Here is a 24,130-nt window from a genome sequence, read left to right on the forward strand (position 1 = left end):
TGAATTGATTCAAGCTTGTCTAATTTATTTATATGATTAACAGTACACCGTAAACCCACTTTTCATCACCATCAAAATATGGTAGCATCAAACAACTATTTACTCAAAATCATTTTCATGATATCTGGTGGAGTGTGAGTGTAGGATCCATCAAGTGATCCACCATCTACAGGCAAACAGGAACCACTGATGAAAGATGCCATATCAGAGGCAAGAAAGACTATTGCATTGGAAACGTCTTCAGATTCACCGATTCTTCCAAGAGGATAAGTTTCAGCGACTCGTTTCCTTATAAGTGGCATTAAATCTTCGATTCCCTTGCTCAACATAGCAGTTTCGGTGTATGCAGGACTGAAATTTAAGAAATGGAAAAACAAATGAACAAAGTGAGGTGAATGTTGAACGATTGAATAAGTGGTGTGTATTATACCTGACATTATTGATGCGAACACCTTTTGGACCCAACTCAAGATTCAAAGTTTTGACAACCATGTCCAAGGCTGCTTTCAATGAACAGTATGCTGTACCTCTTTCCCACTATTGAATGGCAAATAAACAAATAAGTGGTCAGTTAGACATTCAACGAAAGATATGAGCAATCTGAATTGCACCAGAATCAAACCACTTCAACAAGCTTTCAGAGGCACAAGAAAATTATTATTAAATTATTTATCTTATGGAGTTAAACTTACTGGACGTTGACCAGCACAACTTGAGACGTTAATGATGTTACCCTTTGTCTTGATCAAATGAGGAGTCGCCAAGTGTATAAGGAAAAGCACAGCTCGCAAATTGACTGCATAAATCTCATCTAAACCAGAAATGAACTTTTCAACTGGATCATCGAGAGAAACAGGCCTTGATATTCCTGCATTATTAACAAGAACATCAAGTCGACCCAGTTGTTCAATAGTAGTATCAATCAAGACTCGACAGAAATCATCGTTTGATACATCACCAACCACTCCAAGGATCTGCAAATCGTAATCAAAAACATAATATATCAGATTATCGATACACAAAATAAAGATCAAAAATATATCTCACTTTAGCTCCATTGGGTGAATGAGATTGACATTCACCAACAACTTTATCAACTCTTTCCTTGTTACGACCTGTAACCACAACCGAAGCACCCAATTTGGCAAAATGGATGGCATTGATTTCACCAATGCCTTGACTGGAACCTGTTAATTTACGAAAAAAGAACGAAGAACGAATCAGTTATTGTTTAATTGTAGTCAAGTTATTAGCATTTCAATATCATCTTCAAGTTACAATATTTGCTTAAACTGAAATAACCCGAACAATGGCAAATTTAAGCATTACGCTTGAATTTGTTTACCTGTAACAATTACAACTTTTCCAGCAAAGGTTTTCGAGTCAATAATTCCAGCCATTGTTTCAGTTAATGAGCAGCTTATAACCAAAGTCAATCAGGAGTTAATTGTTTGAAGCAGTAAGTTGAAAAGAGCAGACTGTGGTGAAAACTTGCCTTTTTATACTGATATACAGTAAAGTGAGGCGTTAGACGAAAGTTTACTCTGCGTAAGTCTGCAGACAAGTAAATAGGGAATAATAATGGACCGATTTAAATTAAATTACAAGCCATAGTTACTATATCTTTAGTGTGCTTAAATGGATTGAAATTAGTCTTATCTAATCAAGGTGTCTTTTAGAGGTTAGACAATGTCAAAAAACAGAGTCACATGAAGAGCAAAAATATGGTTATTCAATATTATTGATTGCTTTGTATTGTTAGATACAATTTTGTGAACAGATGGTTTATCTTTAACTAAACTCATTGATTCAATTAATCAACTAATTCCATCAAAATAATCCCAGGTAGCTCAGGGCTCATCTCCAGGAATTAAAGAGAAACACGATTGTATATTATTTCAATTTCTAGACTCAATTTCGACATCAATGTATGAATAATTTGAACTTTAACTTGCTTTTTATCTTTGTTTTCCAGCTTTGGTTTGATCGTCAATTCAGCCCGATGGATAATCGAGTACAAAGTTTTCAATCAATCATTGAAACATGGAAGCGTTTGGAGGTGAAAAATATGATGGAATCAGATGAAAAATCAGTGATGAGCAATCCGATTAATCTTTATATTATTGTGAAATATTACGCATTCCTAGCAACAAATAGATGAATCGAGCCGAAGAACAGAAACTCAAACCTTTTCCAAACATTTAGACTCTGGAGTTACATTCAAAGGTTGTTTTGCTGACGAGATAAAGAGCTAACTGTGCTAATTGCCTTTGTTACTCTCTACTGGAGTCGTCAAGTGCCAAAGCACCTAAATTATCTCCTGTAACGTTAATCGGAACATAAATTTGAAGTTTTCATTATCGACCGATATCATAGACCAAATGAAGACACTTTTTTGCTGAAAAAGCTTTGTGAGAGCGATTTTCCTTTAGTATTGTAAGGCCATTTCTTTGGAATTTTAAAGATTAAAACGATCGCGTGTGATATAAGAAATTAAATTTTATTGGTTTTCTGTTTTACATTTGTGATCTTGATCGCTTTCAGTTAACAAAATACCAACTATTGTTCAATACATCTAAATCTGAGATTGAAACAGAAAAGGTTAACCAACAATAAAAGTTGAGAAAATAAGTTTCCCTGCGAATAACATTTAAATAACTTTAATATAATCATTGAAAGGAAAAACGCATGAATTTTCAAGATTGAACTGACAATCACTTGTTGCATTTTATTAAACCATGTTTCAGATTGAAAATTATTGTAAAGCTTCAAAGGCTTCAAAACAATGATACAATGTAATATTATTATTAATATTTGGAATAAGGTTTTTTAATAAAATGAATCTTCAATCTATTAGTTGAAATTGTCTTATCCAACTCGATTCCTTGCATTTTCATGGATTTGCTTGCCTCTACTTGGCGTTTGCTATTCTTTGAAATTATAATTACCGACTCAACTTAAGAAATTAATGAATTTTTTACTTTTTTCACCTTCTTTATTGGTATGAAATTTTACATAAAATTAAAATTTTATAAAGACTTTAAGATTCTTTAAAATTTAAACAAGATTAACATCAAATACTATCGTTATATTATAGTGTCTTCAAATTATAAATGATATTTTTAATTTCGGTTCATTTCATTGAGGTTATCGAGAGCTCGATGAAATTGAATCAACAAAGATTGTAACCACCATCAACAGGTAAAATAACACCATTCAGCATGGCTGCTTTATCACTGAGCAGATAAAGACACACATCAGCAATATCATCTGGTGTGTTGAATCGACCAAGTGGTGTACGATCCAACAGAGGTTTACTTTTGGCTGGATCGGACCACATTTTAACGCCCATAGGAGTAGCTACTACAGTTGGGTTGACTGAATTTACTCTGATACCGTGTCGTCCATAATCAATAGCCAAGACATGAGTCAAATGATCGAGAGCAGCTTTGGAAACGCTGTAAGCAAGATGATCAGGTGGATGTTTTTGGGCAGCAATACTTGAAATGTTAACAACAGCACCCTGTTGTCCAGTTGCCACCAGTTTGTTGCAAACAATTTGAGCTACATTGAGACAAGCTTTAGTGTTGATGTCTAGATGGAAATCAAACGCTTTTTCAGTCACTTCACCAGTCTTTGTGTACTCGACAACACCAGCACAGTTGACCAATGCATGAACAGGATCTAATGGAGACAATTTTTCAACAGTTTCATCCCATTTGCTTAAATCGACTTGAACGGTTTCAACTTGAGGCAACCTTTCCTTTAGCTTTGCCAAACCCTCGCCATCAATACAGACTGCATAAACTTTTGCTGCATTGGCTTCAATAAACCTTTCAACCAGTCGAAGTCCTATTCCTCGACTAGCACCAGTAACCAGAGCAGTTTTACCAGCCAAATCTACAATCATTTTCACTTGTTTGGGTTTGGGTTACAGAAGAAGGAAAAAACTTAATATCTATTCACAAATGTAAAGATCAAAGTAATTTCTCATGAAAACTTTTTTTTCTTTTATAGAAGTTGATCTCATTAGTTTCATCACAAATGTTTCAGATTAATGAATGATGAGCATGTGTCATTGCGGCAAGTGGCAAGGTTAAATCGTACGTCACTAGAGTTTTAGAACAACGATCGCAATATTTAGAGCAGTGAGATATTAGATGTGTGATTGTTAAACAACTGCACCGAGCAGTTAGGAGATACAAAACTCAAGGGTGAACCCCGAGTGTTTTATCTTCTAACTTCGAGGTGGATAAAAGATAATGAATAATAAATAGATTAATCGAGCCGAAGAACAGAAATTCAAAATCTTTGGACTCTGGAGTCTTACATCATTAGAGTTTCAGAATAACAATCGCAACAATTGGAGCAGAGAGACATGAGATATGATAAAGATCTTTATTCAACCTCGTTTTTCACAAACACTTTCAAATGTAATATAACCATTATGGATACTTTTGCTATTTCATTATCATTGCTGGAGAATTGATCAAGTTGATTGTGTTAAATCTAAACGATTGTGAAAATTAATTCAAACTGATTATTGATAGTCAAGAATTTTGTTTGTGACGCTCACTGAGAGTCTCTCAGTAATTAATCAACCTAAGTTTATGTAATTTTGGATTAATGCCTTTCTTGTATTGAGCCTACAAACTCCCCGAGTTACTTGAGTTTAGATAATCAAATTACTATTATTTATCAGCTTATATTAGAAGCCTGAAATCATTTTTACTGTTTTTTTATAAAGCATTTCCATGTAATTGGTTCAGACAAACAAAGAAGAGCAGAATTGAATTTAAATATTTAAAATGTTTATATCATGAGATCATTAAATTATAAGTGAAAGAAACAAATATTACTATCGCTTGTTATAATCATCTTCATTTATTCCATAATCTTTCAATGAATAGAGTTGAATCGTTTTTATTACTCCATCCTTGTATGATTGTTGTCCCTTCGATTGTCATTTGTCCATCATTAAAGTGGCTTTACTTATCGAAAGATACAAATCTTTGGCCTTAATTTTCTTAATGAATGGTGATTTGATGATATCCAAGTCAACTTGAAAACCTTCTCGAATCATATGCTTTATAAAAAATTAATTGTACGGTTGCTGATATCCAACTTGTGAGAGTAATTGTGAAGATATTAGAATGGCGTGGATGAAGGAGATGATGATTCAACATGGTTCACAAATGGTCTATAAATTAATTGACAACCAAAATAATTTAAGAATTGAGTACAAAATAAGAGGAACGAAAGTTAATCGGCATAATTTGAACGAGAACACAATTCAAAAAATGAATTTGGGAAAAAAAGAAAAGACAAAGCCTACTGATGCATATTTACAAAGGTTGACAATAATGTGATTAGATATTAAATAGTCTTACAATAAAATTGTCATTTGATGGCGATTTACATAAATAATGAGACAGAAAGAACACACAATTCAAATATAAGTATAATATCGAGATTTAAAGGTTAAAGTTATCCATTAATTTGAATGAGTATAATGACAAAACTTACAGATGAGAAAAAAAAGAAAAAATTGTTTGAGCACAAATTTTTTCTCTAATCAGACATAATTTCGTGAATATATAACCAAGAGTTATATAAGGGAAAAAAATAATGAATATTTACAAATTTCAGGGGGTCAATTATCTATGTCAGAATGGAAAATAAATTAAATTGTGGCTTCTATTATATAAAAATGAGAGGAAAATGGTCTGTAAAATGATAATTCTGACTTGCAAAAGTGGCAGAGGATTTGTTGTGAAAAAAAAGGTTGACTGATTAGTCAAATGGTTTTGATTGTCATTAACGATGTTACAATTCTTCATTGAGGGAATTTACAAGAATAAGAATAAAAATTCCTGTTTGAGGTTCGTTGATGATCAACTAGCGCAGAAAATAACGTCTACTTTCTTTCTTTTGGCTTGGCTTGTTTTTGTTCCATGTACACTAATTTACAATAACTCGTTGGTTTAAATGGTATTATATTTGGTAATATTTGGTAAATCAACCGTTCCCAGTGTCTTTAACTTTTAGGCTTCTTTGTTTTCTTAACTGTGCGGCATGCCTAGAACGATAATCATTTAGCTTTGCAGAAGAACTAGAATTAATGTGATAATCATTTGGTTTAGCGTCTTTATCTGTCAGTGAGCTCACAGCTAAACTGGACAGAGATGTTGACAGATTTGATGCTGAAGAAACACATAAACCACTTGAATAGTTCATCATATCTCCTCCATCTATTTCATCAACAGGTAAATGAGTTTCGACCATAGCTTCTAGACAATTTGCAAGATGTTCAACATCTAAATTTGATTGACATTTCTCAAATGGACCCACAAATCCCCATAAACCAGCAAATCCGCAAGCTTAAAAGATAATAAAATAAGAGTTATTAAAATTAATGATACTAATGTCAACAGTAACAATATAATATTGCTAATAATACTTACTTTGGAGATAATGAAGTTGCTGTTGATTGGTATCTTCATTGGCTACCATATTTTCAATAATGGTTTGTACCGCACTCAAGATTACTTGGTTATGGCATAAATTAAGAATACTCGTGATTTTGGAATCCAATAAAGAATAGCTGATAAAAAAACATTTCATTAATTGTTGATATTCTTGTAGGTATAATTGAAAGAAAAACTTACATTACAGGGAAAACTTTTGGGAAAACTATAGAAGCCTCGGCCAAGTATTCATAGAGAACTTTCATTTCGGTTTCATCTGTTGTGTTTCTGACAAGAGTTGCCTGTTGAAGGAATTTTTAAATTATATTAAAATTAATTCAAAGAAATATTAAAGTATTCATTAAAAATTGAACTTACCAAAACCGTAAGAACTAGTGCTTGAGTTGCAAAGTCGGTCAAAACTTCTGGATCGATTAAAACATTATCCTCATTGGAAACAGAAACTCGAGACTCTCGACTTTTTTGAATTTCTTGCTCATTATGTTGATGATTGCTATTGTTACAGAAAGCATTTTCATCATCTGAATCATTATCAGCACCGTTGTTAGTGACGGTTCTATCAGGTTTCATCAATTCTGATCCGAATCTTTCCCTATAGGAATCAAGATTTTTCTGAGATCTAGGTGTTGGTACTGAGCTACTACGCTGAGTACGCATTTGAGGTTTGACACTAATGGCATCAATGTCCAAACTTTTCCAAGATTTTGAATCTCGCGGAGATTCCTGAGAGTTGGCTGCCGATGAACCCATGTTGGAGGATGAAGAATGATTCAAAACATCCCAAGATTTTTGCCTTCTTCCAAGTGGTGTACCAGAATGAAAAGAAGCTAAAGTAGAATTGGAAGGTTTTGCTTGTATTGGCTGTAAACTATAATTGGCAACAACAGTTGAAGCTTGACTTGGATTTGAACACAATGAGGATGGCGATGGAAGAGGAGTCGATGAAGGTGTTTGGTGCATGGTAACTGGTGTATGATTTTTTATACAAGTTTCAGTGTTAGAAAGGGTATTTGCGGAATTCAATGAGGCGGAATGTTGGTGGGTTTCAATGGAGTAAGCTCGAGATGATGGTGGTTCCTTAGACAGACGGGGCACTTTGTGTTTCAAATGACATCGACTGCGAACTTCTTCTGAAACGGGTATTAAAGCTGTTAAATATGCAACATTGTCCACATTAACTTCAAATTTATCACGCTTATAAGGTTTGGCAACAATTACTAAGAGTGTGTTGAGAATCCTGACAGTCCTAGAAACAGTTGTTTGTGCAGGATGGCGAAAGCCTTTGATAAGATGACCAACCATAGCAAAATGAAAGTTTGATTTGAAACTGAGGCCAACTGATTGATCAAGAGGTTTAAAGTGCCATTCTAATGGTTCACGGGTGGCCATCATAAGTTGATCTAAGCGTTTATTTTCAAATAAACCTTGAGAATCGAGGGTATGAAGATTTTGTTCTAACAAAGCTAAACCAGCAGCATATAAATTAACTTTATCTAATTGAAGAACTGATATGGCAACCCAAAATAAAGATTTGTGTATTGGTGATTCGGGATTAAGCAAAGGTTGTAGTCGTGTAAGACCCATTATAATGGCCTCAATTAGTTGAAGGTCTCTGAATGATTCTAGTGCTCTATGAAGGATCCTCAACAGTTGTTTGACTTCAGAATCTTTAACAGATTTGGATAAACAACCAAATACAATAATAGCTCTTGGTTGGAGAGCGGGGTTGAATCTAAAAGCAAAACTGGTTGCAAGAGATGTCCACTTCTGTAACCAATCGCATGTATCAATACTTTTCATGCATCCTTCAACTATTTCAAGAAGTGCATCGGTAATAATTTCAAGGGAACTTAATGGCATTTTGTCACCATCTATTGAAGCATGTGACGTGAATGCTCGATCATTAGCAAGCTGTTGAGTTCGTTCCATATTAATCATGTGCCGTTTGAGCGAGGTAGGTGTACGAAATGCAGTGACAGCTGGTGATTTAACTTTACTGATTCCAAATAGTAGATAAAATTTAGGTAAGGAAAATTCATCCAAGCTAAGTCGTAATATACGCTGTGATTCATGACTGAAAGATGGATTGGTACAAGTACACAAAGAGTGAATAATATTGATAACTAAACCGTGAATTGATGCGCGAAACGACATTGGTCCAGTGTGAAGCAAAAATGTAACAATATGAAATAAATAAGGAAGATGGCTATAAACATCAAGGCAGTTATTGAATGAAAGCATGAGCAGATAACGGGCGAGAATTGCAATATCATCCCACATTAAATGTTGTTCAAGGGTTGGTGTAGGTGAGGCAGCAGTCTTTTCAATTACTAGACAAACTCTACTGATTACTTTAGAAGCAACGAGCTTGACATTGTATGAAGCCAAGGCAACTGCTGTGTCGGCCATAATTTCAGCCTGATCAGATCCTAGGCCGCCAGTAACTGAACGCTTAATAAAACTATCTAGAATCATATCTAATAAATCAGAGACACGTCCAATGTTGCCCCAAATTTTAGCTTGAATCGATGGATACATTTCAACCTCTTCGATGGTTAAAGTGATCAATTTGTCAAGAATAGTTGCCACTCGTTGGCGTTTACTGTCATCTGAATGTTTACAAAATCGGGTAAGATTGGGTAACCATGGAGTCATATATTCTAAACACAAATGTTTCAGTTCAATGTTGGAAGCACGAAATCCTTGGATACACTCTTCGAGAAACTCTAAAGTCAGGTGCGAAGCATTTGTGGCTAGCTTTTCACTTATTTGTTTGATGAAGATGGTATTATTTGATGGTATACACAATCCTGACGTTTCAAGAAGCTGTCCATCAATTTTAAGGTCAAAAGTTTGAGTTAACGCACATAACAAGTTGTAAGCTGCTGTTCGGAGATTAGGATCAGAGCTACCAAGATTCAAAAGTGCCATGTTTAGCAAAGTACCAGGTACATCTTTGGGTCGTATTTTTGTGTGTACAGTAACAGAATCAGGCTGTGAAAGTTCCCATCTTGTACGGATGTGAATAATAGCTTGAACAATTGTATCACAATCGTTATGGATGAAAGAAAGTGGACCACTTTCATTGGCAATAGTCAATGTGAATTGGTTATCATCAACTAAGCAAACTTCTTCAATTTCAGATGCATAATAAACATCATTGAGCAGAACAGAGAAACTCAAAACTTTACACTTTTCAGCAGATGTAACTTGAATTGCAGTTGGTCCAACTTTAATTGTTACTTTAGTATCTCTATGAGATAATTTTAGAGCACCGTTGAAAACTTTAAGATCTTCATCAAGGGAAAGTGTGGCACCTGGTAACTTTTGTTGATCAGGATCAATAAAATCACTCAAACGTTGAGGATAATCTAAGAAGACTAATTTTCGGTTGCCTTTTAGTGGAGCCAAAACTCGATCGTTCAATTTGGTGTATTCTCGAACCCAAGAATTACAGTTGTAAATGTATGCAGCTTGAATTTTTTCATAAGCCATTTCAGGTAAAACAGCAAACCATTTTTGAAGAAAGTCAGTCTAAATAAGAAAAATAGATTAAGTTGAAATTTTTATATTTAACATATTTAAATTGAATGATTGAGCTTACCTTGAATCGATTTTCTGTACACGTATGCGTAAAGTCAACGACAAGTTCAAATGGTTTATGACAATAAGGTCTTAGAGTAAGGATGACATGATAAAGAAGAAAGTCAGCATTGATTTCGTTAATTTTATATCGACGAAAGATGAAATAAAAAACTGGATTTCCTGCTTTAGATGTTCCAGCTTGATAAAAGATGTTCAATGATTTTAGCGATTTAAATTTATCATCATCATGAGCTTTGGCCATACATTCTTCAAATCTGTTGCTTGTCATATCGATAGAGTTCCATTCAGAGTCTGTCATTTGTTTATGTTCTGGTGGACCAAGATAAGCGAGTAAAGTGACCATTTTATCGAAAGGTCGCCTTCCAAGAGCTTTATGATCCCTTGAACTTGAAAGATAATCACCAATTTTTTCTTGGTGATTCCAAAGTAGTCGATGTAATGCATGAACATTAGCATCACTGATGAATGATAGGTTATGGCTTGTTTGATGATCCATTGTTTCACAGTCTGATGTTATTTGTAAAACCCATCTACGTCCATTATCGAAGTTAGCTCGTAAAAAGTCGTTAAAAGATAACATGTGTTGCTCTTTACTGAACTCAACATTATTTGCAATGTTTTGTAATATTTTAGACATCAACATCAAACCACGTTTAACTTTATTGTTTGGCTGTACATCAACAATGCCCATTTCAAACGGTGATACTGAAATCGGAGAAAGTAAATTATTATTTTTGTTTTTGAAATCGTAAATTTATTTTACTTACCGATAGCGGGATTTATAAATCTCAAGAAGATGACAGTGCCAACAGCACTAATGTTATGAGGGAAATTTGGAAACCGTTTGTTGAGAACTTGAAATAAACAATGACACATGGATCGCAGTTGAGGTGGAAAACTAATAAAGAGAATAGATGATTAGAAATTTGGAATTTGAAAAGATAGAAGCAAGTAGAGAATAACTTACCTGTCAGCTGAAGAGATTATCGCGTTGAATACTTTTTGTGTAAGATTTAACAAATTTTCATGGTTCTGTTCGACACTCTCCCCTGATTCCATACGAGCTGCATCTATTTCATAGCTGACATCATTAGGACTTTCAGCGAGAGGTTTGATGAGAGGTTCAAGAAGTGCTTTGAGGTAGGATGTTCCATAAATTTTGAAGCAAAATGCCATTATTTTACTGCCCAAACTGTTACCACGGAATAATGTTTGCATACAATCTGAAACTTCGACTTCTTTATAGAACATATTCCATAGTAAAGGAGATAAAAGATGTTTAGCATCGAACAGAGTAACAAAAACTCGAGCTAACTCGTCCATTTGAGGAGTGGCAACAACACTTGCTAAAGCCATAGCAATAGGTAGTTCACCTTTATCACCGATCATAGTTACCAATTGAACAAGCTGTTCATACCGGTCAGCTAAAACAGTCTCAGCTAACATGTCAAACTCAGTTCCTTGTTGCAAAATTTTGGTCAAAACTTCCATGAATGCAGCTCGAGTTTGAAGATCTTTATGATATCCCAAACTAATGGAGTGCATTAAGCCAGAATCAATGTTGGCACTTAACAAATTAGACATGGCTTGAATTGTGTAAGTAGGCAATTCACTGAGTTTATAATTATATTTGTTGTAACGAGGAGGTCCATCAATACTAACTAAACTTCCGGGAACAATGCTTGTGGTTCCAACAGTATCTTCATCGGCAACAATATCACTACATTCATTCAATAGGTTCATAAATAGTGAAAAATATTTGAGAAAAAGTTGCGATTTGGCTTCCATTAAATCACCACGATCACTCTCTTCAGGTTGAAGGGGCAAGCCTCGTAAAAGAGCAGCAACGGCTTGCATTGAGGCCATGTCCAGTTCTCGCTGAACAGGGGTCCAATCATTAATACCAGTTGGTTGCATTTGATGACTGTTACCCATAACCCAGTCTGTCAAATATTCAACCATCTTATTACGAAATTTCATCTCTTGGCGAAAAGCAAGATCATCTCTTCGTAACATCATAGTTTCAATAAGATTACAAAATTTAACTTTGATCTGAATATGTTGACCAGTATTGGTATCAAGATGACGAATGTAACGAACGATTGCAAGCATAATTTGTTCAATACTGGTAACACCAAGGTTTTCCGTTGTATGTTCAACCTTATTCTCAAGGACACTTTTCATGATAAAAATTATGTGAACGATAAACTGAGTGCTTGTTTCATTAACAGTAACTTGATATTGAGGATCGAAAAATTTCTCAACAATTGTCTTAATCTGGTCAAAAAGAATGGGATATAAAGCAGGGCTCATTTCATGAGCTACCAATTCCTTAACATGCTTTTGAATTTGAGTTCCAAACTTTTCATTGTTACAAACAAGAAGCTTTAACACATCACCAACAAACTGGGTAACAGGACAATATTGTAAAGAATCTTGACCACTTTGTAACACAGGAGTTCGTCTATGATCAACTAAAAATCCAACAGAATTTGTTTTATTGACAGGAGATTTTCGTTGCAAACAAATACCACCCAAAGCACAAAGAAAACCAGTCATATTGGCCCATTCATTGATTTGATCTTCAAGTTCATGTTCAGTACTATGCTGAGATGTTCTACGCTTTGAGACATTACGGTGAGTTATTTCCATTTGGCCTTCGGCGTCCATTTTGGCTTTGGGATAACTAACAAGCGCTTTTGTAGCACTTTCCCAACTCATAAAGGTATCTTCCCAGGCCTGAGAGCATCCTAGTGTACAGTGTTCAATACGCCTTAATAAAGACATTATTCGTTTTTGGAGGGCAGCTCGTCCGGTGGTTAAAATTTGACTGGATTGAGTGATTTCTTGATAAACGGTGTAGTTAGGAGTTAAATAGACCGCAGTGAGATCGTCTTGACCACATCGAATATCAGCTTCTTCACAGAGAAGAGCGAAACATGACATGGCAGTGAGAACAGCTTCAATGTCAATTGACCAGAGATAAATAAAGAAGACAACCTCTAATTTGATATGTGCTTGTTTACAAATGGCAATATGACTACCAAGGTTGGCGTATTCTTTATGTCGCGAGAGGAATGCATTACGGCACTTCAATATATCTCTCAGCCATTTTAGTATGTCTGTATAATTGATGATTTGATGTTGTATCAGTTTTTGGGAGATTGAAAATAACACTTGAGATGAAATATCCCAGAAAGTATTAATGGGAGCTTCCGGATTCCATAATTCAATATTATCAGGTTCATGAAGAACAAGTAAAGCTTCCATAGCTTCTGGAGCAACATCCTGCATTAATGGTTGATGAACTAACGATACTAAACCATTGATGAGTTCCAGGGAACTGCTTTGAATTTCATGTCCCGGTTTGCCTTGGTTGTTGAGCATAAGTAAAGGATTTGCATGGATGAGACGAACCAACATGAGAAGAAGATTTTTGTGACTCAATCCTTCCTCTGTAGATGATTTATCTTTGAACTTTAGATTGATCATTTTATCTTTGAGAGATAAACTCTGTGAAATTATAATAGATAATGAAATATATTAAAAATATGTTAAAATAAATAAAAATTGAAAAACGACAGGTTTGGAGAAAATCCCGCGTTTTACCTGAACGTAGAAAGAAAGCTTCATTTCATGGTAAGCATTAAAGAGAAAGATTGGTATGTTATTAATTTGACAGTTAGTTGATTTTTGGAAATAAGTGACGGTTGAGGATTTTAAACTTGAATATTACTGAATAGCTTGAAACAGATCTTAGTTTTATTTACCTGATTTCCTTTTGATTGGTGTGTGATTTGCGTAACTTTGTTGAGAGTTTCTGTGAACATTGCCCGTAACTCGTGAGCGCGTGTGTAAACGATATCAACTTTTGGCCACCAAGGTAGCCTAGTTTGTGTTACAATCCGATAAAGTGAACAAACAAGGACGAAATGGTAAATCAAAGGAGAAATCGGGTTGAGGCAAACCTGTGGATGGATAAAGATTGTTAGAAGCTTACATTAAAGAATTACCAATAAATAGTAAAACATCATAATAGAAAAGAATTGAAGAAATTTAAATGAATCATTATGGAATTTTCCAAAAATAGTTTAAAAGTTCAAGAAATACCATTAAAAGGAAATTGAATAATATTCGCGCGTCTAAGCTATTTACGCAATAATAATAGCAACGAATCAATATAATAAAAAATGGTTGTGAAACTTAATAAGTTTATACCAATAGCAATTCACTCACCTTAAGAACTTCATTGTTGTGTGGTGTGATGCGAAAGATGGAAACAAAACATTCAATCATAAGTTCAACATCCTGACTAACTGTAGCTTGTGTACGATTGAACGGTTTGGCTGGATTGAAAAGCAAAGATTTCAAATCGTTGATAACTGAATGAACAAGGGTGAAAACAACGTTGTTTGAATCAAAAATGCTGATATAAGTTGAGGTTTTGAAAAGTTTAACACATGTAACAGCAGCTGTCTCAGTCATTTGTTTGCTAGAGCTGTGAGGAACGAGGGCTTTCTTAACGTTTTCGATAAATTGCCTTTTACGATAATATTTGGGTGAACATGGAGCTCCACTGTCAGCATTAACAATCTCTTCCAAAATTTTTGGACATAAAACAAGTAATAGCATTTGAAGAGGCCAGACAGCGGCTCGTCGCTTGTTATTCGTTTCAGCAAAGTTATCAATTAAATCAAACAATTTATCACAACACTCTGCTAATTCGTCATTTGGTTTATTTTGTAATTCCATAAATTCATGCGAGTAAGTGTCCAACCAATTCCAAATAGCCTTTTCCAAGCTATTCAGAAGCACAATGTGTACATTCTTCTTTAAACTTTTCAATTTTAAATTAACATCACTAAAAAGTCGAATCAATCGCTGAACATCAACGTTTATATGTTGAATAAGCTCAATATCAATACAGTCCGGATTTTCTTCAGTACAGTTGGCCAATTCTTGAAGTCTAAAAAGGGATGAAAACAGATAGATGAGAAGTTTTGACGAAAAATATTTGATTGAAGAAAAATACCTTGTCGATATACGGTTGAACACAGCATTAAAATTATTTAAACTAAGAGCGAAAAGTACTCGAGATGCCAGAAGTTTGAGTTGAGAGGACATGGGATTGTCATTTGGCATATCCAAGAACTGTAATGAAAGATTAAACATTATTAATACAAAGAGATGCGTGAGCAGAATATGATTATACAGGTTCTCACAAACGATATCAGCTTAACAAAGAGTTGAAAAATAATGGGATTAATACCTGACACAACTCCCGAAGAAGAGTTTTGACATTGGTAGCCTCTTCATAACGAGTTGTCATTTCTTTAGGTTGGCAGCTTAAACATTTTTCAAGAGTGTATAAAACAATCAACTGGGATTCATAGAAGTTCCTTTCAAACTCTGGTTGAAGAGTGCCATGAGATTGAGCACGCTATATAACAAGATAGAAAAATGTATAAGAAATAATGAAAATAATAATGAAAGGTTGAGTAATAATGGAAACTTACAATATCATTGATATTATGGAGAATTTGCGTCAAGCCAGATATAACAAGTGAAAACTTGGTCCGGCTAATTTGTATCAACGATTCTTTATTTTGTTCAATATTTATTCGAGAGTGGCTTGTTTGAGATCCAGTTCGGCAAAGCAACTATAAGGTGAAAAATAGAAAAATAGAAAGTCAGTGTGATTAAATGGATAAAATTATGCCAAATAATAAAATCGATTAATATAAATAAGGAATCAAATAATGGCCCACACAAAAAAGAAGTGACAGTTTAGAGACTATGGTCATCTTGACAAAAGTGAATAAGATAAGAATGACAACTGATAGTAAGAGAGGTAACGTTTAAAGGATGAGTAGTTTATAGAGACAACCAACGAAAAATATCGAAGCACAGTGTGTAATTCAGGAAACGAGGTAGAACAAGAAAGAGACAATAAATTGAAAATATTGTAAAAAAATAGAATTTCGTCAATCATTTTCTATTTTATTTTGCTTACCTGATCTTCAAATCTTTTAAGAAGCTGGGCAACCCATTCAGTTGGCTTGGACATAGCCATTTTAAACTGATATGAGCCCACTCAGGGCTGGAATACCAAACAAAGAATTTGAAAAACAACTCAATGGTGGTAGTAAAATGATTAAGTTAATTAAAAAACTAAACAAAAATAAATTAAATTAAACTTTCAACTGTTCCAATAATCACCATCATTTACTTGTTTTTGACTCAGAGCGTATTCAGACTTTTGTTTTACTTCAAACACATACAAGAGAAAGAGAAAGAAATCTCACCCCCTTTACGTCAATAAAGGCGCGGTTTTTGAGCAGAATCTTTCAAGAATTGTTCAACAGTTGCGATTCTGTTGAATTTATTTTGATTTTATTATTTCAAATATATTTTCCATTTTCTCATTCCATTAATATTAACAATTAGGCTCAATGAAAATTTAAACGTTCGATTAACTGTGAGCCTTTGAATCGTTTTCAATTTACCAATCAAGTTGCTCTGTCATTTCTTACTTCACTCTATGCTAGACCAATACTACCTTGATTTTACATTTTAATCTATTTCAATTGTGAATGTGATTCAATTGCCAATTATTATGTTTACAAAAATTTACGAAAATTATCGTCGAAATTATTCAGCGTCTCAAAACATCACGCTCTGCAAACACTATTAAGAGTACACTTTCCCCACGAGGCGAGGGGAATCATTAGAGTAAGCTAATTGTTTTAAATGTAAAAATTTGTGGTTTCCCCTTGTAGTTCACCTAGATGGCAGTGTAACAAAAAGCAAAAAACTCGAGGGAAAAGTGTATTAGGTTTTTGTTTCTGTCTTCGTTCGTCGTCAATATTGATAATCTTTCTCTATTCTTATTCATGGGAATGATAACAAAATGAGGAATATAATTTTGTTTATGTGAAGTACTAAGAGTCCATGTTTTAATTTTTGTGCGGAATATGATAATTGTTCAACTTCAATTAGTATGTCAAATAAAGACTAGAGATTTGTTGACAAATTGATGATATACTCATCAGCTGGTTTGTTGCTTCCTAAACACTTTAAGCATCAATTTGGTTTTATTAATTCGCTTTTGATACACGTTGCTGTTATTCCTTATTATTGTTGATTGCTCAGGTTTTTACCCTCGAAATAACCATCTTATTAACCCATTAATCAATAATAGCGTGCTGAAGGTGAGTTCTCAGTTTAATCGACAATCGTTTATCTGTATATTTATTTATCCTCTTTGCCATAACAGATTTCTTTTTATTGAAGCTTGGAATATCAGCCAATTTTGATCAAAATGAGGCGGAAATATGGATTAGGAGCGATTCAAAAACAACAAAACACTGAGGCAAAATTCAAGGAAAAGAGTGAAGCCATTACAAAGGAGCAAATTGATAAATTAACTGATCAAATGAATGCTTTCAAATCTCACTTGGAAAAATTTGCAACAAAGCACAAAAAAGCGATCAAGAAGGTAGCTAACCGAATAATATCAGTCGGCTCATAAAAATTATCTCAATATTCTGTACTTATTTACTGTAATATTCAGAATCCAGAGTTCCGTAGACAATTTCAAGTAATGTGTGCTACTGTTGGCGTGGACCCATTGCAATCTAGTAACAATTTTTGGACAAGACTGTTAGGTAAATTGATTTATTGATATGTTGAACATCTACACTTTGAATTCTTTAACAAATTGAACTATTATGATTTATTTCTATTAAAATTCAGGTGTTGGTGACTTCTATTATGAACTGGCTGTACAAGTAATCGAAGTATGCATGGCTACAAGTCATCAGAATGGTGGATTAATTGCTATTGAGGATCTGTTAAGAAGAGTGAAACTATCTCGTTGCACTGCAAGGAAAAAAGATGAAGATATAACCACCGATGATATTCTTAGATCAATCAATAAGCTGAACGTCTTGGGAAACGGATTAAAAGTTCTTAAATCAAACAAAAGTTATATTATACAATCAGTACCCAAAGAATTGAGCATGGACCACACAGATGTATTGAGATTGGCCTCATCAAATAGAGGATTTACTAATAAGAGTATTATTCGATCAGAGCTTGGTTGGGAAGAGAATAGGATTGTTAAAGTTATCTATGATATGATTATGGAAGGATTGATTTGGGTTGATAATCAAGCAGAATCCAATGCGCCTCACTATTGGTTTCCTGGACTTTTCAGTACATCAAATTAGACAATTTGATATTCGATACTCATACCCTATAAAATAAGAAATGCACTTATAAATGAATTTTTAGTATGCAAATACCGGCAAAGTGCTAAGACCTTTGGTCCCTGTTTTTTTTCTAAAGATTAAAGATTATTTATTTAACAGTTGTTCAAAACGATTTTGTTTCAAGCTTATAATGATACAAATATGTCTTTTCCAATACATATTCAAGTAATAAAATTTCTATCTTTTTGTGAATGCTTCGATGAATGATGATAGCTGATGATCTGACAGCTAGAGATTTGATGAATTGACTTTGTCATTCGTTTATCAATGGTTTAACCATAAGAGTCCAATAATTTCAGCGTCTTTTTATCAAGAAAGATTGGTAAAATAAAATGTCTGAAAACAAAAAGAAGTTGTTAGATGAAGTAGACACGAGAGTTAATTTGACTGAAATGTACTTACCTAATAGGCATTAAAAGAGCAATGAAGACAGGGAAAGCCATTCTAAGGTATGCCCATGGAGCGATTAAACCGACATAAACTAGAATAACGAGTTGAATTATTTCGCACAATGTGAATAGATGGATAATGCGTTGACGTGCTCGACGGACATAATGATTTGGAGGATAAGAAGACTAAATTCAATAAAAGATGAAAAAAGAGATTTAAAATTAACAGAGTTTCTTATATAAGAAATGTGTAGACTTTAGCTCTTTGAAAAGTATCGAAATCACTATTTGATTTGATTCTTTAATATTTCAAGATCTTTTGAATCGACTATTACCTGTTCTTGAAAGAGTAAACAAATTCTTTGGAACATTGAGCTTCCCCTCAAAGAGGCAAAGGCACAATAAAGAAACAGTCCATCCAAAACTGGAGTTGAAATCAGGTTAAGTGGATAGGGTATCATGAAAAGTGAAAGTCCGATGAGTATATTTGATAAAAGGGCTGTTATACGAGTCTCTCGAACACGAATAATATGTGTTTCAATAAGTCCCTGATTATTTCGCTCCTCTGTATCAGCCAAGGAGCGAACATGAAGTGGTGAATGTGGAAGAATACCATGCATCCAGGGAAGCCCATAAAACGACAAAGTACAGTTGATAATCGCAATAACCAGTAGATCTAGATGAGGGGCTGAACCTTTTTTGAGATGGTTTGTTGGACCATTGACAATTTGTCCAGTTATATTCTGATCCATAAAAAATAATAATGAAAGGGCGAAACCAAGAACAATACTGATTCCGATAACTTTGACTGAACTGAAATCTATCGTAGCTCGCTCAAATTTATCCATGACTGAGAAATCAAATTGTTCAACTAGAAGAAAGAGAAAAGAGAAAACAATTAAATAATCATCTGAGAAGTTGAACAGAATTAAATAATACATACGTTTGATATCTGCGAAGACTACCTTGCTGACTACAGAAAGTCCGATAACACCAATTGGAAGAGCGTAATCGGAAACAAACTCTCTCATTCCTCGGCTTAGATAAGGACTGTAAACACAATAAAATTGAAAATTTTCAATGAATGGAAGCTCAACTTATTTTATTGTATAAGTGTACCTTTGATTGAATTTATAAATTCTTAGCGATAACCAAACAGTCCCTAAAGCTAAGAGCAAATGAAGAAGTGAATCCTCTCGTTGACAAATTATTGGAGTTTCCAGTGTGGTCACATTTAATTCACCATCCGTTAGTTTCGTGAAATTAGCACAAGCTTCCGTGTGATAGTATTTGTTGAAACCTGAAAAAATAACGAAAGTATTCACAAGTTAGTAATATTTTCAGGTGAAATTAATGAAATTGAAGATGAAAAATTTCAATCACTCACTTTCAACGCAGTCATTGATGGCATCATAAAAGAAACAAATCGTTATAAACTGGGCAAATATCTCTTCAACTGATCTTGTGGCATATTTGATCAATTTACTCCATCCAAATACTGCATAGGCCAAAACAAAAAGTGTATTCCAGAAGCCAACCGTTGCATACATAACGAAAAAATCCACGTCTAATTGTTCACTTATTTCATAGACAACTGGAGACAAAAAATATTCTTTAAATATTAGGTTAACTAATAGGTTAAGTTTACCTTTTATGTACAATGACACCAGTGCAGTAGTTGCAATAATAACCAAAGGCTGACCACCAATCAGGGCAAAAACAATTCCTCCAAGAGCTTGACCAACTAACGCTCTTTTTGGCCCTAATTTAGATTTAAAGATATATTAATTGGGTAAACAAAGCAATGTGTTTCAAGATGAATACCTATCAATCCATTGGTATTTTTTGAATTAAGGAGACCAAAAGCGATGGCAGGTAATATACAGCCAAAATACAAGAATAGTGAAGTTGCTAATGTTTTGTGAATCGTCTTTTTACCAACAATACCATCAACGAAATCAGTATGGTAACACCGAACTCGACGAGAAATGTTTTCCCATAAACTTGTATCCAAACCATGAATTACTTTTCTTTTAACTTGATTTGATTTGGTTGATAATTCAGCTGCCTTGTCTGTAAGTATTTCTTTAATCGATTCTTTCGATGAGTCCAGTAGATCGAAGCGTAATGAGTGATGCATTAAAAGAGTTGAAAATGTCCTACCAATTTCATAAGAGCTTTTAGTGTGTTTCTGTAAAGATTAGAGTAAAGAAAGGAACCAAAATTAACATTTCAGGCCATTAAAAATTAGATCTATTGTACTTTAATACCAGCACTAACCTCAATCGTCGGTGTTAAAATAATTAAAATAAATCTAATTTGTTCCATTCCATGGCCCAAATTTAGTGGAGCCTCTGTGATTCCTAAAGCAATCATATGTTTCTTGACAGATACACCAGAACCTCTATAAAAAAGAGTTATTGAGTTAATATAAATTTAAACAGTTAATAAGATGGACAGATTAACTTACAATATACAAACCCATGATTGATCAAAAACAGTTGGAGATGAATTAGATTCTAAAACTCCTTGAATACGATTAATAATCACTCTAGCTATAAAATGAAAATAGAAGATAAATGTTATTAGCTTATTGAGATTATCAATTACTAAAGCGTCGTAATGATTATTCGGTTAATTAATTACATTCTTTCTCGCAAAATATTGATCCCATTATTTCATCGAGATCCAATTTAGCTTTGGTTTCCTCTTTCATCTGTAATGTAAAATAATCAAAATTAATTTTATTAACTCAAATTGCTTCACCTATCAATAAGCAGAAAGCAATGCAACATTGTCAACAAAGCATCGGCTCAACTGAACGGCTGGGAAATTATGCTAATCTTGTACATCACAATGGGCATTAAAGGGATAATTGGCCTAAATTTATATCATCAGTTATTAGACCGCTTCATACCCTTCAATATATTGAAATATTCATCTAAATTGTAAATAATGAATAGTTTCATAGTGTTAATGAATGTATTAAATTTAGATCAACCTTCAATCTTAACCCCTATTAGTTTACGACGCACAGCGAGTTACAACCATCAGTTTATTTTTAAATCCATGATCATTTAAAGGTTAATTATAATATGAATAATCAACTGTGTAGATAAATTGAGCAACCATTGACAATCAGTAAATTGTGGGCAAAGATAATAACGATGTTAAATTTTAATGATTTGGATTACAGCTAACTCCATCTATATTTTTAAATTTTAATTTTAATCAACACCTGATCTAAACTTTTCAATCTAACAGAAAAGTTGAACTGCTTTGAAACATTATTTATGTTTGACATAACAATTATTTTTATTTAAATGTAAAATTATTTATAATTTAATAGAACAGCTTTGCTTGAATTTTTATCTGGAAAAAATATGAATCACTTTTGCATAAGTGCATAGCCTATTTTCAAGTTCATCAGTACCTAATCGTAAATCGCTCGTTCAACTCCTTTTTTACTTGTGCAACAAACTAACTGTTCATTCGCTAAAATTGATTGTTTTAAATCCAAAAAGGATCTATCTATGATTCATTAGAAACTTAACTCAGAAGATGTTTTCGGTGAAAGCAAAATCTCTCGCAAAAGTTGAAACATTGAAAGCTTTGTCATGACATATTTTGCTTGATCCAAGTTGATATTGCTCTGAAGCTAGCTGACACAATGCTATTCATTTTTTTTACCTGATTAACTAGATGGTGGACCAAATTGTAAAGGTCGTCTGATTGTAAATCCAGTGAAATGGTCATATCCTTAAGGTAATGTTTAATGTCAAGAGAAGCTCTTACTTCTAGATTAAAATCTTTCGGAGGAGCTGAAGACGTTGTTATAAGATGTAACGCTTCATCTCTCTCATCATCAAAATTAACCCTTTTTTCTTTTTCTTCACTTGAACCCAGATCCGACAAAATGGTTCCATGGACATCAATGGCTGAAAATCTGGATCCACGTCTACTCGAATTATCACCTTTACCACTTTCATCATTTTTATCATTGTTGAAGCTTGGATTATCATAACCATCGGGTCCCGTTATTATCACTCTTATAGCTCCAGTATTTTCAAGTTCAATTTCATCCATTTTATCGTCACTGTCACCGTTCATCACATCTTGAGATTTATGATTTCTCGTCATCTTGACTAGTTTAACCCTCGTCAAACCAACACAATAAATTAAAAGATTAACCGTTGAAGCGACATGCAAGCACAAAAAAATGAGATTAACACACCATGAAACAATTGACTAAAAAAGGATCTACTCGGAATTATTTACAAATGATGGTAATTATGGTTATTTGATGTCTCTCATCGCTGATGGTCCCTTAATCTGATGTGATTATCAACCTGTTATAAAAAAAATTACTAGATAATCAATGAAGACATCATGTTATCATGGTAATCAATTTTTTCCCATTCACTATTATCATAGTTGCTTTTTATTTCTCCAATTATCTAATTTATCATCTGATCAAATAACATTTCATTTGTTGTTTCAATTATAGTGAAAATCATGATTATAATGACTTTGGACTTGCATTTCAATTGACTCCAGTAGCTAACCAATCTCAAACCCATCCATGTTGCCTGTTATTATATTCAAGTGGCTTACATTATTTTTCTGGTCAACAACAGTAGGATCAAAAGATCAAGCCAATTTATATCAATTTGGATTAAAATATTAATTGCAACGGGAAGTTTGGTCACCACTCAAAATGATTTCTCTTGAAGATTAAACACTCTCGAAGATTGATCAATTGGAGTCGCTTAGATAATCACCATTTGTTTGTATTTTCCTGTTGTTTACAATAATTCAATGTAATTCCTTGAAACTCTAAATGTTCATCATTATTAACTCTATTGAGTCTAAATTTCTTTCACAATTTACCTGCAAGACTCATAATTAACAAATTATTATGTGACAGTAATGTTTAGTCTTGCATTTGATTGTAAAATTGAATATATCTTGTAATTTGTGAACCTTTTAGACTCAACTGAATAATTGAGATTGAAGAAACTGAGTGAATAGATTAAAAGACCATAATTAATGAACATTATCTTCATACAATCTACATTTCATCTGAATCAACTCAATTGCCTTTTTTATTGAAGCTCATTTGTCTCAGTGAGACATACATTTATCATTTATTTCTCATTACAATTAACCACAATTTAAGCTAAATATATCTATTAATTACCTTAAGATAGGAAACCTAAGTATCAAAAAGCATAAGTTACCAATAAAATGATTCATTACTGCAAGTGCAAATGTAAACTTATATTGTCATGAATATAAAAAAAGGTCAAAAATAACATTATTATGGTTATTAATGATAACAATATTGACGGATAATCAAGTTGTTGAATGGTGA

The 24,130-nt window shown here is 33.5% G+C and overlaps 4 protein-coding genes and 1 long non-coding RNA gene across 7 annotated transcripts; 2 read left to right on the top strand and 3 right to left on the bottom strand.

Annotated features, from left to right (window-relative positions):
* Positions 1-4: 4 nt before the first annotated feature.
* Positions 5-3,988, bottom strand: LOC107371170 (uncharacterized). Its single transcript, XM_025162771.2, has 6 exons — positions 3,178-3,988; positions 1,346-1,432; positions 1,048-1,187; positions 693-974; positions 431-537; positions 5-351 (listed from the first exon to the last, which is right to left on the bottom strand). Exons 1-6 carry the CDS (start codon positions 3,908-3,910, stop codon positions 96-98), a joined length of 1,605 nt encoding a protein of 534 aa, XP_025018539.2. The 5' UTR covers positions 3,911-3,988; the 3' UTR covers positions 5-95.
* Positions 3,989-4,794: 806 nt separating this feature from the next.
* Nf1 (neurofibromin 1) lies at positions 4,795-16,363 on the bottom strand. The gene is made up of 13 exons (XM_089266910.1): positions 16,108-16,363; positions 15,611-15,754; positions 15,364-15,534; positions 15,127-15,245; positions 14,331-15,060; positions 13,865-14,062; positions 11,062-13,607; positions 10,862-10,992; positions 10,093-10,799; positions 6,846-10,022; positions 6,669-6,769; positions 6,465-6,604; positions 4,795-6,380 (listed from the first exon to the last, which is right to left on the bottom strand). Exons 1-13 carry the CDS (start codon positions 16,165-16,167, stop codon positions 6,019-6,021), a joined length of 8,586 nt encoding a protein of 2,861 aa, XP_089123036.1. The 5' UTR covers positions 16,168-16,363; the 3' UTR covers positions 4,795-6,018.
* Positions 16,364-16,924: 561 nt separating this feature from the next.
* lsn (vacuolar-sorting protein SNF8) lies at positions 16,925-18,463 on the top strand. Of its 2 annotated transcripts, none has more exons than XM_015939653.3 (4): positions 16,925-17,305; positions 17,371-17,592; positions 17,668-17,761; positions 17,850-18,463. In XM_015939653.3, the coding sequence occupies exons 2-4, from the start codon at positions 17,416-17,418 to the stop codon at positions 18,323-18,325; spliced, it is 747 nt and encodes a 248-aa protein (XP_015795139.2). In that variant the 5' UTR covers positions 16,925-17,305; positions 17,371-17,415; the 3' UTR covers positions 18,326-18,463. The 2 variants fall into 2 exon arrangements, with proteins under 2 accessions (XP_015795139.2, XP_015795140.2); XM_015939654.3 differs by having other exon boundaries at positions 17,388-17,592.
* LOC107371535 (solute carrier family 4 member 11) lies at positions 18,430-23,032 on the bottom strand. 2 transcript variants are annotated; one of them, XM_015939652.3, is made up of 12 exons: positions 22,447-23,032; positions 21,403-21,472; positions 21,227-21,311; positions 21,037-21,160; positions 20,581-20,947; positions 20,405-20,518; positions 20,144-20,350; positions 19,876-20,056; positions 19,700-19,806; positions 19,092-19,627; positions 18,770-18,942; positions 18,430-18,703 (listed from the first exon to the last, which is right to left on the bottom strand). In XM_015939652.3, exons 1-12 carry the CDS (start codon positions 22,894-22,896, stop codon positions 18,640-18,642), a joined length of 2,478 nt encoding a protein of 825 aa, XP_015795138.2. In that variant the 5' UTR covers positions 22,897-23,032; the 3' UTR covers positions 18,430-18,639. The 2 variants fall into 2 exon arrangements, with proteins under 2 accessions (XP_015795138.2, XP_089123037.1); XM_089266911.1 differs by lacking the exon at positions 22,447-23,032 and adding an exon at positions 21,758-21,902.
* On the top strand, positions 21,984-23,815 carry LOC107371537 (uncharacterized). Its single transcript, XR_016198285.1, has 3 exons — positions 21,984-22,521; positions 22,663-23,156; positions 23,264-23,815. It is a non-coding gene; the product is annotated as an uncharacterized LOC107371537 (long non-coding RNA).
* Positions 23,816-24,130: the final 315 nt, after the last annotated feature.

The sequence above is a fragment of the Tetranychus urticae genome, chromosome 2, assembly GCF_039701765.1.
Source record: "Tetranychus urticae isolate SD_2017Ah chromosome 2, NJAU_TeUrti_SD_1.0, whole genome shotgun sequence".
In the NCBI taxonomy this organism is placed as follows: Eukaryota; Metazoa; Arthropoda; class Arachnida; order Trombidiformes; family Tetranychidae; genus Tetranychus; species Tetranychus urticae.

Coding starts and splice junctions, on each gene's coding strand:
- LOC107371170 (XM_025162771.2), bottom strand. CDS start 3,910: ATGATTGTAGATTTGGCTGGTAAAACTGCTCTGGTTACTGGTGCTAGT. Junction 1,188..1,345: donor AAAAGTTGTAATTGTTACAG/GTAAACAAATTC, acceptor GTAAATTAACAG/GTTCCAGTCAAGGCATTGGT. Junction 975..1,047: donor ATTCACCCAATGGAGCTAAA/GTGAGATATATT, acceptor TACGATTTGCAG/ATCCTTGGAGTGGTTGGTGA.
- Nf1 (XM_089266910.1), bottom strand. CDS start 16,167: ATGGCTATGTCCAAGCCAACTGAATGGGTTGCCCAGCTTCTTAAAAGA. Junction 10,800..10,861: donor ATTTATAAATCCCGCTATCG/GTAAGTAAAATA, acceptor CTCCGATTTCAG/TATCACCGTTTGAAATGGGC. Junction 6,605..6,668: donor CCAAAAGTTTTCCCTGTAAT/GTAAGTTTTTCT, acceptor TTTTTTTATCAG/CTATTCTTTATTGGATTCCA.
- lsn (XM_015939653.3), top strand. CDS start 17,416: ATGAGGCGGAAATATGGATTAGGAGCGATTCAAAAACAACAAAACACT. Junction 17,593..17,667: donor ACAAAAAAGCGATCAAGAAG/GTAGCTAACCGA, acceptor TGTAATATTCAG/AATCCAGAGTTCCGTAGACA. Junction 17,762..17,849: donor TTTTTGGACAAGACTGTTAG/GTAAATTGATTT, acceptor ATTAAAATTCAG/GTGTTGGTGACTTCTATTAT.
- LOC107371535 (XM_015939652.3), bottom strand. CDS start 22,896: ATGACGAGAAATCATAAATCTCAAGATGTGATGAACGGTGACAGTGAC. Junction 21,161..21,226: donor CAATCATGGGTTTGTATATT/GTAAGTTAATCT, acceptor TCTTTTTTATAG/AGGTTCTGGTGTATCTGTCA. Junction 18,704..18,769: donor GCTCTTTTAATGCCTATTAG/GTAAGTACATTT, acceptor TTTTGTTTTCAG/ACATTTTATTTTACCAATCT.